General features: G+C 28.3%; 1 protein-coding gene across 2 annotated transcripts; it reads right to left on the reverse strand.

Moving 5' to 3' along the window:
- Window positions 1–33: 33 nt before the first annotated feature.
- LOC136980129 (ras-related protein Rab-22A-like) lies at window positions 34–16,925 on the reverse strand. 2 transcript variants are annotated; one of them, XM_067276169.1, is made up of 8 exons: window positions 16,869–16,925; window positions 16,739–16,792; window positions 11,798–11,877; window positions 6,154–6,235; window positions 4,767–4,838; window positions 4,023–4,146; window positions 1,897–1,989; window positions 34–246 (listed from the first exon to the last, which is right to left on the reverse strand). In XM_067276169.1, the coding sequence occupies exons 2-8, from the start codon at window positions 16,772–16,774 to the stop codon at window positions 158–160; spliced, it is 576 nt and encodes a 191-aa protein (XP_067132270.1). In that variant the 5' UTR covers window positions 16,775–16,792; window positions 16,869–16,925; the 3' UTR covers window positions 34–157. The 2 variants fall into 2 exon arrangements, with proteins under 2 accessions (XP_067132270.1, XP_067132271.1); XM_067276170.1 differs by having other exon boundaries at window positions 16,739–16,788; window positions 16,869–16,918.
- Window positions 16,926–18,100: the final 1,175 nt, after the last annotated feature.

Here is an 18,100-nt window from a genome sequence, read left to right on the forward strand (position 1 = left end):
TTTATATATATATATATATATATATTTTTTTAAATTTATGAAAATAAATTTCTTAATTATGGCATGAGTATTGTGCATAATTATTATATGTAATAGTTAATAAATTTGTTTTCATTTTTGTATAACTTGAATTACAAAAAAAAGCACATCATAAATGTTAACAACATTTTTTCTTAACTTTTTCCTTCTTGAGATGAATGGTATGATTAGGTGCTTGTGGCTCATTATTTCGAGGAAGACGCTTTGCTGTAAAATAGATAAGACTTTACAGTTATTTGTTTTTTTTTATATACATATAATACATACATACACATACATACATACATAATTATGGAAAAGTTTCATATTTCAAAATGCATTTCAAAAGTGAAATCGATTTTTTAAATCAACATGTAAATGAATATTCTTTCTGTTTAAAACTAAATTGCTACTTATTTGTTGATTAAAATCATATTTGTTTAGGCTGTATGATGGTGTTTATATTTCATGTGTGATATACAAAGGTGAGTTGAAACAAAACAGATTTGTTTTTCCTTACACAAAAATCACCCTGGAACATAGCAACTGTAATATTTTCAAAATATTCTCGACAGAATTCAATGTATTTCTGCTATTGTTTCTGCAGGCCTTGAAAGAGGTATAGTAGCTCGTCCTTTGCTACGTTCTTCAGAATTGCTCTGATACTTTGACAACTATTGTTGTGGACAGGAAATGTGTTTCCCATAATTTCAGTTTCAATACTGGAAACAGAAAAAATTTGTAGGGTATAATGTAGGCTATAAGGTGGATGTGAGATACATGACACGTTTTACTTGCCCTAAAATTCAATTGTCACATTAGCAACTTGTGAGATAAGGGAAAATTATGGTTATAAGTGAGTACAAAACAAGTATTTAAAAGTACAAAATGACATTTTCTTTATACATTTCTAGTGATCAAATACATCATATTTCCAAGGAATTTTCCACAGGTCTCAGTCTCAACCTGTTTAAACTCATCCTTGTACATTTGATTCAAATATCTAAATATATCAACAGAATAAGACATAAATCTGAAGTTTTCACTTAGTTCCTTTAAGTTATAAATTAAAGGGCATTGGTATTTTGTCATTTATCAATGAGGCTGTTAAATTCTATTTTCACTGTAAATCTGTAAGATATCAAGTTGGAAAAAAGCTTTAAATAATAGCAATGTACAGAATTAACAATTACTGTAACTATCAAGAGAATCGTTCATCTGTCAATGTTATATCAAATAATAAATAATCTAATGCAAAGATTCTATAATTGAAAAATTCTTAATGGAGTGATTGTTCTTAATATTCAAAGTAAGAATTATTAGAAAAGAAATTAAGATTAACTCATTAAAAATCCTATAATTATAATAATGTGTTTCCTGTTAATTGAAATATTGGATATTTTAGTATGGCTAATCCTATTCGCCCTTCAAAATGCCATACCAAATTACAGGTAATCTTAATAATTAAAAAATTTTAACAATGCAATTCATTTGCTGTTACGTTGTGGTTTCATTAAAGAACAACTAAATTAAGTCATCTGTTATGAGCACACTACTTATGAACTAACATTTATTTTTAAGTAATATGCTACATCTGCTAGTATTTATCATAGATATCTCACACAGACCACCCAATACTCTACAGTTTTACAGGCTACTAAAAATTGGAAAAAAAACAAGGGCTTATTACTACTTGCAACTTTCAGATATAAATAATATCTTTGAAAAATTTCATAGGCATAAAATTATATCAGAAAAATATCTAGTCACACACTTAATGCAGATCTCTTAACTATTACAGTTTAGACGAACAGAAACAAATAGAATAAATATATCTACAACACAAATTTTTTTAATTTTATAATCAAAATAGCTTACTTATTTCTTCAAATGCTTCACTGATATTAACAGCAGTCAGAGCACTCGTTTCAATAAAAATTGCACCAATTTCTTCTGCATATTTCTTTGCAACTAAATGAAATTTTTTTAAATTATTGATTTATCATTTAAAAATTAACGTCTTTTGTAAATACTTATATATAAAAACAAAATTTTCTACGGATACATTTTGAAAGAGTTATCTTTTTTTTCTGCAATCTGTCTTCACTATTCGTAACTATTAAATACACTGCTAATATTTTATTAATATTTATTTTCTGAATGTTAATTACATTAAAATTCTAAATGGACATGGCTGGTTGACATTGCATATTGGTTGGTTTTTGATTTCTCTATTATATCAAATTGATACTACTTAATAAAAATAATAATAATAAATTGCAGAGCCATCATCAATAATTAGATTAATATAATTGTATGGGAGATAAATTATCATGTAGTTTATTATTGATTCATTTATTAGAAGAGCTGCTATAATTATGTATTTTTTCTTCATTAAAAAGACCATCTTGAAAACCATTTAAAAATGTCTTATCTTTTTCGTAGTAAACTTAAAAGAAATATTCCAATTTAATTGCTACATTAGGTAGATTTATTATTATTAAAAATTGCTCAATGTGATTTTTACATGATGACACATTTAAAAATTAAATGTCTAACATGTTATTACTAATAAATCCATCTAATAATGCTAACAAGAAATTATATGTATATAAAAGCCATTCCCCAGCTTATGATCATCCATACTTACAATGGGTAAAACTAGTATATTAAAAGAATTATTTTTAAGTCCAAAAAATCAGTTGCAATTGTTAACAGTACAATTATATATTAATAATTACTGTTATGTAATACCATAATGGGTAAAAACATACTATAGGTATATACTAACGACAGTAAAAACAGTAATTAGTAAGCCTTATTTATATTTAACTCAGATTTATGTTATAAGCATCCAAAATGCAAACAAACCAAACTAACTTTCTGCAGAATTGCTTAGTCTGGGTAAACTTTCTAATTTTTATTTTATAATAAAGGTTAAACTGAGCTTATAATTAAATTAATAATAAAAATAAAATAAATTTCACACACAAATTATAATATTACCTCAGATTTTTGATTCCTTTTAACATAGTTGACTATCTGCACATTTCTGTGATAATTTGTTAATAAAATGTAATTAATTAATTGAAATATTAAATGTTGGCATGACAATAACTTAAACAGTACCACTATACTGTAATACGGTACAACATACATACACGTATGTAATATTATATAGGTTGGTGTGTAGTATTGAGTACTGTATTAAATTATTACTGTTATTTTTTTATTCTCAATTTATGACTTCAGAATTCTGTCATAAGTAAGGGACTACCTGTACGTATAGACATATTTTTACTTTTATTTTCATATTACTTTCCCAGCTGTTGTAACAGAGGAAAAGTATGGCAATCTGGCAAAAACTGACCCCCCAGATTTTTACATTTTTGGACTCAGGACACCTTGAAATACCAAGAAATGCAAAAAAAACTTTTGGGGATAATTTCTGTATGTATTGGGGGGCACAATTTTGTTCACCCTGTTTGAAGCTTAACTCCTGTGCTTTTTGTTGAAAATTTGTTTATTAGGGGATTGATGCTATTAAATTTTGGCGGTTAAAGTTCGACAGGGTGGCGAGATAATGGAGGTCGTGCGTGTATCTCCAGTAGGGTCAGACTTAATGATGATTTTACTTATTATTAGCATTTATAATTTTTTATAAAATTCATCCGTAACCTCAAAATTAAGCTTTTTGCCATTTTATAATAGTTAAAAATATAAAATGTTTTTTTAATAAAATACGATAACAGATAGCATCAACCGAATTTTAAAAGTTCCTGGGAAAGTTGAGCAACTCATTGCTGGTTTGCTTACTTAATTTATTAGCACAAAAAGAAAACAATGTTTTAAAGCTATTATTATTCATTTTTTAATAGTAATAACTACAATAATTTGATTTTATTTAACAATTCAGTTCAAAAGTGAATATTTTAATTGACTTTATTAAACACTATTTTTTTTATTTGATATAAACATATTAATGGAATAATTTGAACATTTACCATTATAAGGCACTTCTCTTTTATCATCTAAATCGCATTTATTGCCAGCTATTGTTAAAATTATGCTAGGTGGACCATGTAATTGTAATTCACGAACCCAACTTTTCACAGCTGCAAATGTACACTGAAATTGTAATAATCTGTAATTATTAGAAATCAGAAATAAATTAAATATTTATTGGCTAACTCCTATATTATCATCGTGATTAATAAAAATTATTAAATATAGATGATTTATAATTTAAATATAACAGGTATAATTATATTTTATCTAAATATGTAGACTAATTTAGACATATATTTTCTAAAGCTAAATAATCAATCATCACTAAACATTATCACAGGTACATGAGGTTATCTAATTAAATATTACACGAATTTTTAAATGTTCAACAATAATTAGCCAATCAAATCAAATATTTTTCTACAAAAACTTAAAAATTAGTAGATTTGTTCTATCTAAGTTTTTGTTGATTGATGCACATGATTTTTTCATGATATGCTATAAGATTGATTAACATTACATAAAGATAAAACATCCATTTGCCAGCTGTTTACCTTTTGTCTTTAGTTTCATGTATGTGTGTATGTATATTTACACGACATTCACATTATTACTTTTATATAGTTTATTGTAGTAATCTTATTTACACATAAAAACTAAAATTTTAAAACTTACTTTCTATATATTATTTCTACTTAAAATGTTGTAAGTGAAGAAAGTAATTTGATATAATGACTTACATTTTGTGTAATGTCATACACAATGATGGAAGCTCCAGCTCCTCTATAATACATAGGTGCTAATGCCCGATACTATTGGCATAAAAAAAAAAACGTGTTTTTAATAAAGTATTTAAAATTAATTTATTTAATATGTTTAGGAAACTATTGATTTATTTTATTTTTGAATATAAGAAAGAAAAGGAATCTGACACATTTACGATAAAATACTTTGACGAATTAAAATTAAAGTCTAAGTCTATTTTTATGTTGAATATAATTTTTAATTTATAAATAATTAAGTACCTTAAAAGATAAATTATACGTACAGGATTTAGATTAGTTATCCAGTTCATGCATTTTCAAAGTAAAATTAAATTGTAAAAAAATATTAAAATTCACATGAAGATTCAAAGAAAAATGCTATCCTCTCTCAATCCATTTAGATAGAAAGAGAGAGAAACATTTAGAATTTTAAATGAAAACATATTTCCCAGTTAGAATTCTCAACTAACATATAAAACTACTTTTAAAGTAGTTGAACTGCACAATTTTAGTTAAATACAGCAAAACAATTGAAAAGATTTCATTGTACATTATATATATATATTTTAAAATACTCTTCAGTATTTATTTTCAAATTAAGTATATTCATTGAAAAAAAACTAATGTTTATATTTATGTTAAGTATTATGATGTTGCAATTGAATCATAATACTTAACAAACATTTGCATCACTGCTACTTTCAACTTACACATTCAAAAGATAGTACAAAATGGAGAATCCTGTCTCAAATTCACGTGTGCATTAAATGTAACTTCACAGCAGGAAAGTTATAAAGAATTAATTAAAAACAAAAAAAAACAAACTTTAATACTCATAACAGATTTTATTAAGATAAGATCACCAATATCTTTAATAGATGAATTAGAGAAAAAACTGGGATCAAAGAAGTTAGTAATGAAAGTGACATTGTAGACTTTAAAATGAATATTAAATTAAATCATTCATTATATATTGGTTAATAAAAGAGAAATGAAATCTTGAAACTTATCCTGCCATTTCCTCTATAAATGTTATTTATTAAAACAGATTAATCACCATGTAAACTGAGAATTAGATTCACACGAACATACTAAACTGAAACAACAGAATTTTAAACTTATTCTCTGTCCTATTATTCAAAATAGCAAAATTTTTTTGTTTTTTTTAAATTTCTCAGATGCATTTTAGATATATATATATATATATATATCTAAATAATAAACAATATATATATATATTGTTTATTATTTTAATTTGTTTTTCTGGAATGATGTGAACATATTGTGTGAATCACCATATACATGTAAAAGCAAACAGTAATTACTAAATGATAATAGCTATTAAAATGTTTAAAATACTCACTCTTTCTTGTCCTGCAGTATCCCATATGTTAAATTTGAAAGTAAAACCATCGACGACAACATTTTTTGTCATAAATGAAGCACTGAAATAAAATTACACTAAATTACTTTTAAAAATTTGATTATCTATAATAATAAAAAATAATAGTTTATTGTCTTTTATAACTATAGTTTTATGCAATTGTATAATAATGATGAGATTTTATTGATAATTTGTAAATTACTTTTGATTAATATTAAGTCTTTCCATTTCTGTAAAAATAAATCATCTATTATTAATGCATTAGTATTTATTACAGAAATATACTCTCAGTTTCTGAAAATAATCCATTCTAAAAGTATTTACAATTTTTTATATCAACCTATTAAAACTGATTTATATTCAAAACTGTATATCAAACTGTATCAATCAAAACTGTCGTCCTATTGATTCATAAAATATTTGAATTTAAATTCAATATTGATACAAAGTGAAAACATCCTGTCAATAATAACATCCATCAAATGTGAATTTGATATAACTGTGCAATGAAAAAAAAAATATTTTTCCAAATACTGCATTTGTGCAGAACAATTTCAAGTGTGTTTTTAATTTCAACCTGCTTTATTTCACTCAATTTTTAATTTGTATAATTGATTAATCATACTAAACTTCCATAGTCATTTTATTCATTGTTCTGCTGTATACGATTTATTGTTGGCTAGTTGATGGTCATTTAAACAATTGAAAATGTTCATATTCATTAAACATATTGGCTAATTTTATTTGCTGCTAAAAGATTTTAAGGAGTTTACGTTGTATGACTGATATAATCAAATCGTACTTTCACATTTCGGTAAGTTTTAACTAAAAAGACATTTTATATAGTAAACGAGCAATTATTTATTGTGACATCGTCACACTACCGGGCTGCAATTTTTAATCATATTTATTAAATTTGTTTTCCATCTCTCCATCTCAAATTAGTAGTGTCTTGCCCCTGTACATCATACTTTTCCTGTTAGCAACTGGATCATGCCATCCTATCTAACTCCTTACGGGGAAAATTTTTAAATTGAAATAACGTGACTTCTAGTTTTCATAGAAGTTCTTACACAGTTAAACAGGGCCTCCTGTCCCTAATATTTCCATAACTAGTCTTTAATTTCATCTAACTAACTCTATTCACGATATTAAGGGAAGACAGACGACAGATGGACTCTCTAGTTATTATTATTATATGCCAAAATGCGTATTGTGAACAATGTTAAATGTGAAATTAAAAAAAAAGAAAAATGAATGTGGTTCTTTGATAAAGGTGCCACCTGTTCATTGTTTTGATAGTCTTGGTTAGAAAGTTGCAGAAAAATATAATGACATATTAGCCATATTGAACATTATAATTTCACTTAAAAAAATCTCTCTTCCGCACATATTTTAGCTTAATACAAAAATAATAATAATCTGCCTACCTCTTGTAAAAATACTTCATATTTAATTATTAAAATTAGCCTTAATATAGCCTAGTAATTTGGCTTTAAAAATTAGAGAATGCTGAGACATAGAACCAAGGTTATTTTTCAGATGGAATGTGCTGTTATGCCATAAAACTTCTAGAAATAGTGAGCATTACATAGAAATAATAAATTTTTTATAAATATATTAATATAATTAACAAGTGATTTTATTACTACCATTTTGGTGGAACATTACTAAAAAGGCTTGGTCATAGCGAACTATCAGCAACTACACAGCAAGCACCATCTTTTACGTAATAAGCTAAATGTCATTTGCATTTGCAGAAACTCGGCACTAGTTTTCCCCTCTGTCAAGGTTTGGCCTAATTGTTTTTGCAAAAGTTTCTTCCTCATGCCCTGGAGAATATATTTTCCTAATTTTATTACAACCTGGCTCGAGATAAGGCCGAATAGTGTTAAGTTTAAAAGCGACCTTGTATCTTTATGAAAAAATAGCCTTAGAATAGATGACAATGATGATAATTTGAACAATAAAATTAGATAAATTTTCCAGTAGATAAAAGTAGAAAAGTTATAAATTATCAGATATTAAAAATAAACAAATACCGATTTATATAGAAAGCAAAACATTAAATCTATTTTTTAACACAGAATAACTTTAACAAAAAAGTTATATTAATATGAAATTATTTCAAACTGAATTTTTACTGCTGTTTTAAAAAAAATTTACAAAACTTAAAATTTGTTAATAATAAGTTTTTAATTGATAATTAATATCGTAATTAGTGGGCTAGTAGTAGGAAGTATGAAATATTGTGTGAATGAATTTAATTATTATTTAATAAAATCAACAATTTTATTCTCTAGAGCAGGGGTCCCCAACAGCACATTTTAGAATACCGGTCGGACGGCAGGCACCATTTATTTTTTCAAGGTGAATTTAGAATTGGACATAGTTAATAATACATACACATGATATACAAAAAACATTTAATTCCAAAAATGTAATTTAACATACAAAAATATTAACAATAATTTTTATAAAACAAGTAATTACTAAACAATGCATGCAAAATCTACAAAGTATAAAAATTCTTTATAAAAAAATATAAATCTCAAAGTCAATGTGATTTTTGGCATTTCATTTCATTGGCCATTGCTTTGTAATTAGAAGAGTGTGATGTTATTCCTGCTCGTAAGCAATCATCAAGGTGTTCATCTGTAAGTCGTGATCTGTACTTTGATTTTATAATGTTCATTGTCGAAAACAATGATTCACACAAGTATGTGGAACCGAAAAACGATTTTATTTTATATGTTGCTTTTTTCAAGAATGTTTCTTTCAACTATATTCCAGAAATTCTCATCTGATAAAATGGATTTTAGGATAATGTCGTTCTGAAGATCCAAAATTTCTATTTCTACCACTCCAGCCTACCCCCTCTGGAGAGACCCGGGATCAAATCCGATCGGGTCGAAAAATCCCCAGGAATTTTTCTGGATGGTCCAAGCGGATATGTCGGGCTCTGTTCCTCATCACCTGGCCGCCCAATTGTATGGTGGCCGAATACATAATGGGCTTGCTTAAAAAGGCCTTAGTGCCTACAGGGGGGGGGAAGTTTAAAAAAGGAAAAGTTAAAATTGCTTAAAATATCTTTTAAAACAGAAAAACCTAAAACCAAATTGATGAAGGGGCATGATATATGCAAAATGCACATATTAGTTTAATAAAGAAATGTCAGTCAACTTTCAAATTAAATAACTGTGGTTTGAGAAGTTCTTTGGAATAGGAAAATTATTATTATTTTTGTTCTACTTTTATTATTTAAGGATTAACATGTCTAGATTATAATAATAAGTATTAAAATTTTGTCACAAAAAAGAATATTTAAAAAAATTACTTCTACAGACACTTTCAATTTTTACTTAAAAATAGATATATTCATTTATTGTAAAGGAGACAAACAAAAATGTATTTAAAAAAAAGCATAATTTGAAAAACATAATAAAACAAATATTTGTTTTATGTGGGTCTGTAATTAATCAAAAACGACAAAACACCATTTTAAAGTGATTTTTATTCAAGTAATATATTTATAAATAATATGTAGCCATGTCAAATTTATGTAACCCAAAAAGTAGCCAATGCGCCAAATGATATTTTTTACGCCAAACTAAAAAAAGGGTAGCCAAATTTGGGGCAAAGTGGCCAAATATGGCAACGCTGGATGACCTCCAGACAAATGTCTGCATTGTCACAGCAACAATAGAAACGGTCCGATTCATTTCATTTTAGGTATGGAAAATTTGGTTGGCGAAAATTTCGCGCGAGGGAAAAAAGAGATCGGTCGCATTTCGCTTTGTGCTTTTATCTGTGTTAGATGCCATTTCTACTTTTGTGTGGTTAATCATTAAAAATGAAAAAACTTTTACATAGCATTTTATTGAAAACCGAAATATTTTTATTTTTATTGTTGTCGCACAGCGGTGGGCACACACAAAACGATCGGCGGGCGCTATGGTGCCCACGGGCATAGGGTTGGGGACCCCTGCTCTAGAGGTTCAAAAAAATTAGATCAAGTTTATTAGAAATACTCAAAAATATACTAATAAGGTAAAAGGTTATTAATAACTTAAAGAAACAAAATAGTTTCATCCCATCAACTAATTTTTAAAATTCAATGGTTTTATTATTAAAAAGTTTTTATATGGTTTGTATTTTCACATGATGACTTACTTGCAATGCTTTATAAGAACAAAGATGTAACAAATTCTGCAATGCTTTCGGTAAAATCTATTTTTGGCATCACTTAATTTCTCTTGCAAATAATAATATGATTCTGTATAGTATAGGTTCAATGTTAATTAATTTTAGTATAAATTTGTAGTGAAGTTAAAAGATTATTCTTATTTCTAATTTAAATGAAAGAATAGCATGCAATTTTTTTAGGGAGAAGTTTTTGCAAGACAGAAATTTATCGCAGCAGTTGTAATACAATATTGAAATTTTTTACGCAGCAGATTCCATTAAATAAATTACATCTCACCAGAAATCAATAGATGAAAGGATAGGTGTATGATAATGATTTATCATACAAATAGTTTGTCCAAATGATACTGAAAGAGAAGTTTGTGAACTGATAAACTATATATGTTGAAAAGAAAATGGGATCATATAAAATAAATTGTTTTTGCTTATAAACAACTCCATAAACCATGATTTTGATCCAAGTCAGACAATCTACTTGATTATTGGTACATAATAAGGCTAAGGTAATAATTAGATGTGAAGTAGTTTGTCTAGGGGTAGGTAGTTAAGTGTTATCTCATCATAATTAATAATTATAATAAATTAATTTTAATTTAGAATTTTTTGAAATAAAAGAATTGGTCAGGAGTGAGACTCAAACCTGCAACTTCTGCTTACTGTGCAGATGTGCGGCCAGTTATAATACCCGGACCTCTGTCCAATCTTTGCTTCCAGAATTATTAATAATCTAGATATGACCATCAGGTCATTCAATGCACTGAATTGAGATGATTTAGTGCCCACAACTCTTCTCCATGGCACTCAGCCAACTATTATTAACTTAGCCTTATTATAGTCTATTAATATGTTGTGTGGATTGTTGTTGTGGTAAATACTAAATTGTAAAATAGCACCTAATTTGCAAGTGTCTTGTAAGAGGCTATTTTGAAGTAAAGAAAATCAATTTCAGACTTATGATATAAATGATCATTATACAAAATAATTTTTAGACGTATCATCTTTAATTATTTTCATTTAAAGATACTGGGCCAGTATAATCTTTTTTCTTCAAGACACACTTCGTTAAATAACAATAGATATAATTTAGTAATCAGTACATTTTCAAAATGATTACTTTTGTAACTAGATTTCATACAAATTGCTATAAATTAAGAAATGTTTTAGTTATGTGATTAGTTGTTGCGAATATATAATGACAAGTAAAACTTTAAAATTTCCGTATAATTTGTATTTAAATAATTAAGCTAATATACAGATTAAAAATTGTTCTTTTATTTTTAATGATATATTCCATTAATAATATTTGCTAAGTGTGAATTGTTTTTATATATGAATTTAGTTAAACTTGTATCGATAATTTTGTTATATAAAAAGTGGTAATAGAATAAAATAGATTTAATTTGAAAAATTCTTTTACCCTATGGTACTTTCCGAGGTAGGATTAAATGTGTTATTAACAAATCTTCGAACAATACTTGATTTTCCCACACCAGAATCCTAAAATAAAAACACGCAAAATAAAAAAATTGCAAAATTTGTATTATTTTAAAATTTATTTTTAACAATATTAAAAATAATGATCTAATTTAAAAATATTAATTTTTAACCATAGAAATTAAACAAAATATTATAATTTATTAGATTTTGATTAGTAAAAATTTTTCAGAAACTTGGATTTTACTCAGGGAAATTGATTTGTTGCTCAAATCAGGACGTGGAATAGTAATTTTAAATATACAGTCAAGATCATTTCAAAGTTGACATAGCCTGTTTCTTGAACTTTTGAGTTTATCATGATCTTATTAATATTTAAAAATTAAATTAACCTTAATTTTACTTTTAAGACTTAAGTTTTTATTAAGTACATCATAAAATTTTGAAGAAAATATTATGTATGTTTTACAAATTGTAAATTTGTATTGCATGGCAAAACCATTTCAAAGTTGACACAAAATACAACATTCAGAAAGAGTCAAATCAGGACTTTGTTGGACCACCTTTGGCCTGAATTACATGAAGAAATTGACTTTGCATACTGTTAATTAATTTACGAATGATATCCTGCCCAATTTCTGACCAAATCTTAATTCTTCTTTGTACAATGATAAAGATTTTCTATGGCTAAGAGGAATACAATGGGCTAATTTGTCCCACAGATGTTCTATTAAATTTAAGTCTGGTGACTGCAGTGGTCATTCAAGAACTTTGATATCATTTTCATTGAAATATTTTCTGAGAAGCAATGCTGTATGTTTGGGATCATTGTCTTGTTGAAAGACAGATTTATTTTCAATCCCCATTTTCCTTGATGATGCCATTAAATCATCTTTAAGTATCTGTTTGTAATTACTTCTTTCATGCGATCGTGAATTTGAACAATATTGCCCATTTTGAACCCCGAAAAGCACCACCAAATCATTATGTAAGGCAAGTGTTTTATTCTTCCTACAGTTTTATTTTTAATGAATGCTTGATTTTCCTTTCTCCAATAAATTTCTGTCTTTTAGCATGCTGCAACTCTTGTTTTAACTCATCACTCCAAATAACATGCTTCCAAAACTCTAGCTTTTGCCAAAAAATTTGTGGACAAATCCCTAATCTTTTCTTCTGATTCATTGGTTGGCTGAAATCATTGGTTTTCATCATTGAAACACATTCATGACATCTAGCACTGAAAAAAAGACTTCAAACTTATGGCTTTAACATATGATAATACCTATCACATATTGACACAAACTTAAAAAGAAGAAAAGGTTGATTTGCTGTCACTGCCTTTTGCAGAGGTATGGAGATGATGTGAAAAAAATATTCTCTTCATAGATAAAATTTTTTGTGGAAAAAAAATCAATAAGCAAAATGACTATGCCAAATCAGAAGTCTGAAACAGTTCACCATCCCAAAAGTATGATGGTCTTGGCAGGGATCAATTGGCAAGGAAAAGCAGAAAAAAAATAGCCTGCTATGTCATCTGATCTGAACTCACTTGGTTAGTCCATGTGATCAAAGTTTGAGTTAAAGGTTTTGCTGAATATTATAAAAGTGTTGAGATTCTCAAGAAATCCGTTCTGTGAAAATGAGTTGCCTTTCTTATGGAAAACATTCACATCATAGAAAAGTGGAGTTGATGTAGCCTTTCATCCTTGGCTAGAGGCTATAATCAAAGCGTATGGTGGATACATTAAATATTACAAATGCATATTATCAACTATTAACTACTTTTATTTTAAAAACTGTTTGTTATAATGTTACCTTTCAATAAACTTGAATTATAGACATTTATATCTGTACCAGGACTTATTAATGTATTGGGTGTAGATACACTAACAAATCCAGAGTTTTGATCAAATCAAAACAACCAAATATTTATTAACTAGGATATCACATGACTTTGTTGTGTGATGTCCTAGTTATTATGTCCTATATTCTATTGTGATAGTCGCATGACAAAGTCATGCAACAATCACAATAGAATTAAGGCAGAGCCATAAAAGAAAGAAGTGATCCCTGCCCTTGTTAGACACAGAAGAGGCGATCCTTGTACCTGACAGATGTAAACAGTTTCAACTTTGCATTTGCTGCCACAAAAGAGATGATACTTATACCTGTCAGCTATGGGAGTCTCAATCCTTGCACTGGCAGGGTGCGGAGAGACAATCTTGCACTTGTTAACATATTCTTATTACATCATTTTTTAAATTCAAAAATGATGTAATAAGAATATAAAATGAAAAAAATTTCTTTCTATGTTATAATTTATGTAGGAATTTTTATAAATAGTTTACAAATACATTTTCACATATTCACTGATCAGTTCACTGTATTATTATGCTATAACAAACAAATTAGCATGTAATAGTTTTGTACAGTACATAGTACTGAACTTTCTGAAAGTCATAAATATGATTAAACTGCTTTATTTATTTATTATATCAATATGTTTTTAAATATCTTTGTTGCTGTTTTGTCTTTTGTATAGCTGTTACATGCATTACTATGTTACTTACTAATGTTGTTGTAGTCTGTACAGTTTATGTCCATATTTATTTATTTATCCATCTATCATACTATTAGCTCATATGGATCATGCCAAAAAAGATCAACCAATCAACCAACCACTATGTAATTCATTTTCAATCAAAATTAAAATGAAAAAACAAACTAAATCATTAAATATTTTATTAATTTTGATTTGTATTATTAGACTTTTATATGTTAAATGAAATAATCATAGGCTTTAAAACTTGGTTAAAGTACAGTATTTTCTATTACTGCTTGTTATGGAGACCAATCTTAACAGAGAACCATTCCCAATTATGATGATTTACAAAATTTGGCTTTCATAACAAGCAGTAATAGAAAATATATTGAAAAAATCATTTTTTTGCCAATTAAGTAAGTTCTCTGTAGTAGTTATAGATGCTTGTAAATGGCTAGTGAGAACGGTTATGAATATTTAACTTTCATCACTAATTTGCATATTTTATTACTAATATTTACAGGCTTGTTTTTACTCCCAAAAGTATATTTTTCTAGAAAAGTCAACAGTACTATTTATATTATCCAAATTTGTAGTATGGTCTTCTAGAAAGAGTCTGTTTTTTATTTATTTAATATTTTCAACGAGACAAATCCATCATCATGAAAATATAGTATAAAAACAGTACAAAAATAAATTTAATGTAAGAAAAGCAAAGGAAACAGCTTACAATTAATAAAAACAAGAATTTATTATCCATTATTATTATTATTTATTTCTAGTTTGAATACTGAACCTAATGATAACCATTGAAGACAATTGAAAACGTTCCTAATAAACTTAAAAATCCAACAATATTTTACATTCAATTCAAATGTTTTGCTAGAAGAACTTAAGAAAATTACATACATTATGAAAGTATGAAATACATACATTATGAAAATATACATTCTCATCTGAATCCAGAGAATGATAATGAATTTAATTTGTTAAACAGAATAAATTAAAGTATAAACAAGCAAGATTCTAAACAACATATATTTTGAACATGTTACTTGTTAATGCATCTTTATATCATGACTCACTACTGATAGATTGTTATGATAATCAAATCCAGCAAAATAAATTAAGCTGTAACATGTAATAAAACATGATAAAGCTCCACAACTTTTAGAAGTTAAACATATATTGAATATAATTATTTACAGTTAAAAAAGGAGTTAGTTAAGAGACAATACATATGAATTCATTCAATATATGTGTATGATAAATGCATCTATATAGTAAGCATGTATATTGGATGCACATTATAAATATAATACATACCATATTTATTCTAATAAACAATGCAGTTCTAAGATGGAAAAGTTATAAACAACATCCACTAATAACAATGCTAAGTATTGGAGGAAGATAAGGTTGTAAACTGAAAAATTGCACATTGTATTCAGCCTTTTCACTCGTACCATACATTAAAGTAAAGCGTGAATGTGTCGAGTGTTATATTGTTACTCGAATAATAATAAAGTGAAAAAAGTTACAGGTTTTATTCAGTTAATAGTGGCCTTCTAATAATCATCGCAATTTCCAAATAGAAGTAACATTCACCTTCTAATAATAAGCACGCGCTAATAAACGGCACAGCTGCAAGATGAAAAAATTTTAGACAGTGCAGTTTATTAGAATAAATAGGTCTACAGCACATTGCTTCATAAAAATCCAATAAAGCAATTTTTTTCTAAAAATTTGAGAGAAAATTATCAAATTTGGTTAAATTTCACTTACGTATACTATCATGGCGGCACTTCTGTTAGGTTAGGTTAGATTAGATTAACTATATTTTTAGTAAACATTTCCTTTTTCTTCTTCTGTTCAATAACTAGTGACGTTTAGCACATGGCGGCCTGCCAGCGGCTCCCCTCCGGGAGGTCAGTCGAGCGCACGAACAGTCAGAAGTGCGGCCATAGCGCCGCCATGGCAGCATACATATCCGAAGTTCAACCTCAAATTTTTTACACGAATAAATTTAACAGAATTTTTATTTGACTTTTAAAGTAAAACAAAAGAGTTAAAAAATTTCAACATTTTGAAAATATTTATAATCAATTCTATTTATAAAATTTAATTTATTATAATTACAAATTTAGCATTTTTGAGTGATTTTTCTAAAATAATCAACATTCTAAATTTTAATACAAATAATTAACATAAAATTCTAAATAAATTGATGGCAAACCAAAATACCTTGGAATCAATCAGCAAGAATTTAATTTATATTACACTCGTACATCAATTCCTCTTATTTTTTTTATTTGTTTAGTCAATTAATTTACTCTCAAGGACTTGAAATTCGATTTATAAATTAATTTGTAAATTACTTACGCCAAGTAAACATATTTTGATTTCTTGTACAGCCATGTCCTGTGTTATTACTATCTGAAATATATTAAATAATTAATAATGTAATAAATAAATAAATAAAAAACAAAAAGTTTATTTGGGTCTATCTTACAGCATCCAACAAATCATCTCCACCCCTTTCCTACACGAACATATGAGAAAACTGCAGCGTCCCCTTAAAATAAATTTAGTTTTAAGAATAATTTATTAAAATAAATATTTTGAAATTTAAAACAATTTTCCGAAAATAAATGACGATAATGCGATTTATTTTTATATTATATTATTTTTAAATGTACACATTTTAAAAATTAACAATTTCTGCCGTGCCGAAATAATAGAGTGAATATAAAAATACCGGTATTTTTTTTTTTTTTTTTTTTGTAACTCTTTCCGCCCAGTGGGCACTAAGAGAGCCTTTTATAGCAAGCCCATTATGGGTTCGGCCAGGCCCACAATGGGGCGGCCGGGTAGTGAGGGACGGGGACCGACATATCTTGACGGACCACCCCCCGAAAAATTCCTGGGGATTTTTTCGACCCGTCCGGATTCGATCCCGGGTCCCCCAGGGCGGCAGGCTGCTAACCTTGACCGCTCGGCCATCCGGCCGCAAAAGAAAGCGTGGACGACGATATACCGGTATATCAGATTAACGATGATGATTCAATTTATATGGTATTTAATGGGTCAATCCATCCATAAAAAGACATTCTATGAGAAACTAGTCTCTATTAAGAGCTCGGAAAACTCCATGCCCGTTGGTGAGATGCGAACCCATCTTGAGGCCCACCTGTGGCCAAGCGGTCTTCGTACCCTGAACACTGGGAGTTCGGTCGTGGATTCGCGCCTCGCTTGTTCGGGTTTTTTTTTTTTTTTTTTTTAACTCTTTCCGCCCTGTGGGCACTAAGAGGGCCTCTTTTAGAAAGCCCATTATGGGTTCGGCCAGGCCCACAATGGGGCGACCGGGTGGTGAGGGACGGGGCCCGACATATCCGAACGGACCACCCCCCGAAAAATTCCTGGGGATTATTCGACCCGTTCGGATTCGATCCCGGGTCCCCCAGGGCGGTAGACTGCTAACCTTGACCGCTCGGCCATCCGGCCGTCTGCTTGTTCGGGTTGGCCACGTGGAGTTTTCCGGGTTTTCTCCACGTTTGTAACGCCTAAATAGGGGCCAGTTTCCCTTAAAAGACCTCCCGGAAGGCACCCTTAGACAGATCGCCCAAGTGTTGCGTTGCCATAACAAAGAAACAGGCGAACCCACTACCGGTCTTTTGGTGTGTGAGTCTTGTTCCTTACCAAGTCGGCCATCCGGCCGTCTTTAATTAAGCAATCGTTTAGAAA

The sequence above is a fragment of the Centruroides vittatus genome, unplaced genomic scaffold (genome assembly GCF_030686945.1).
Source record: "Centruroides vittatus isolate TY-2023 unplaced genomic scaffold, ASM3068694v2 contig_680, whole genome shotgun sequence".
Taxonomy (NCBI): domain Eukaryota; kingdom Metazoa; phylum Arthropoda; class Arachnida; order Scorpiones; family Buthidae; genus Centruroides; species Centruroides vittatus.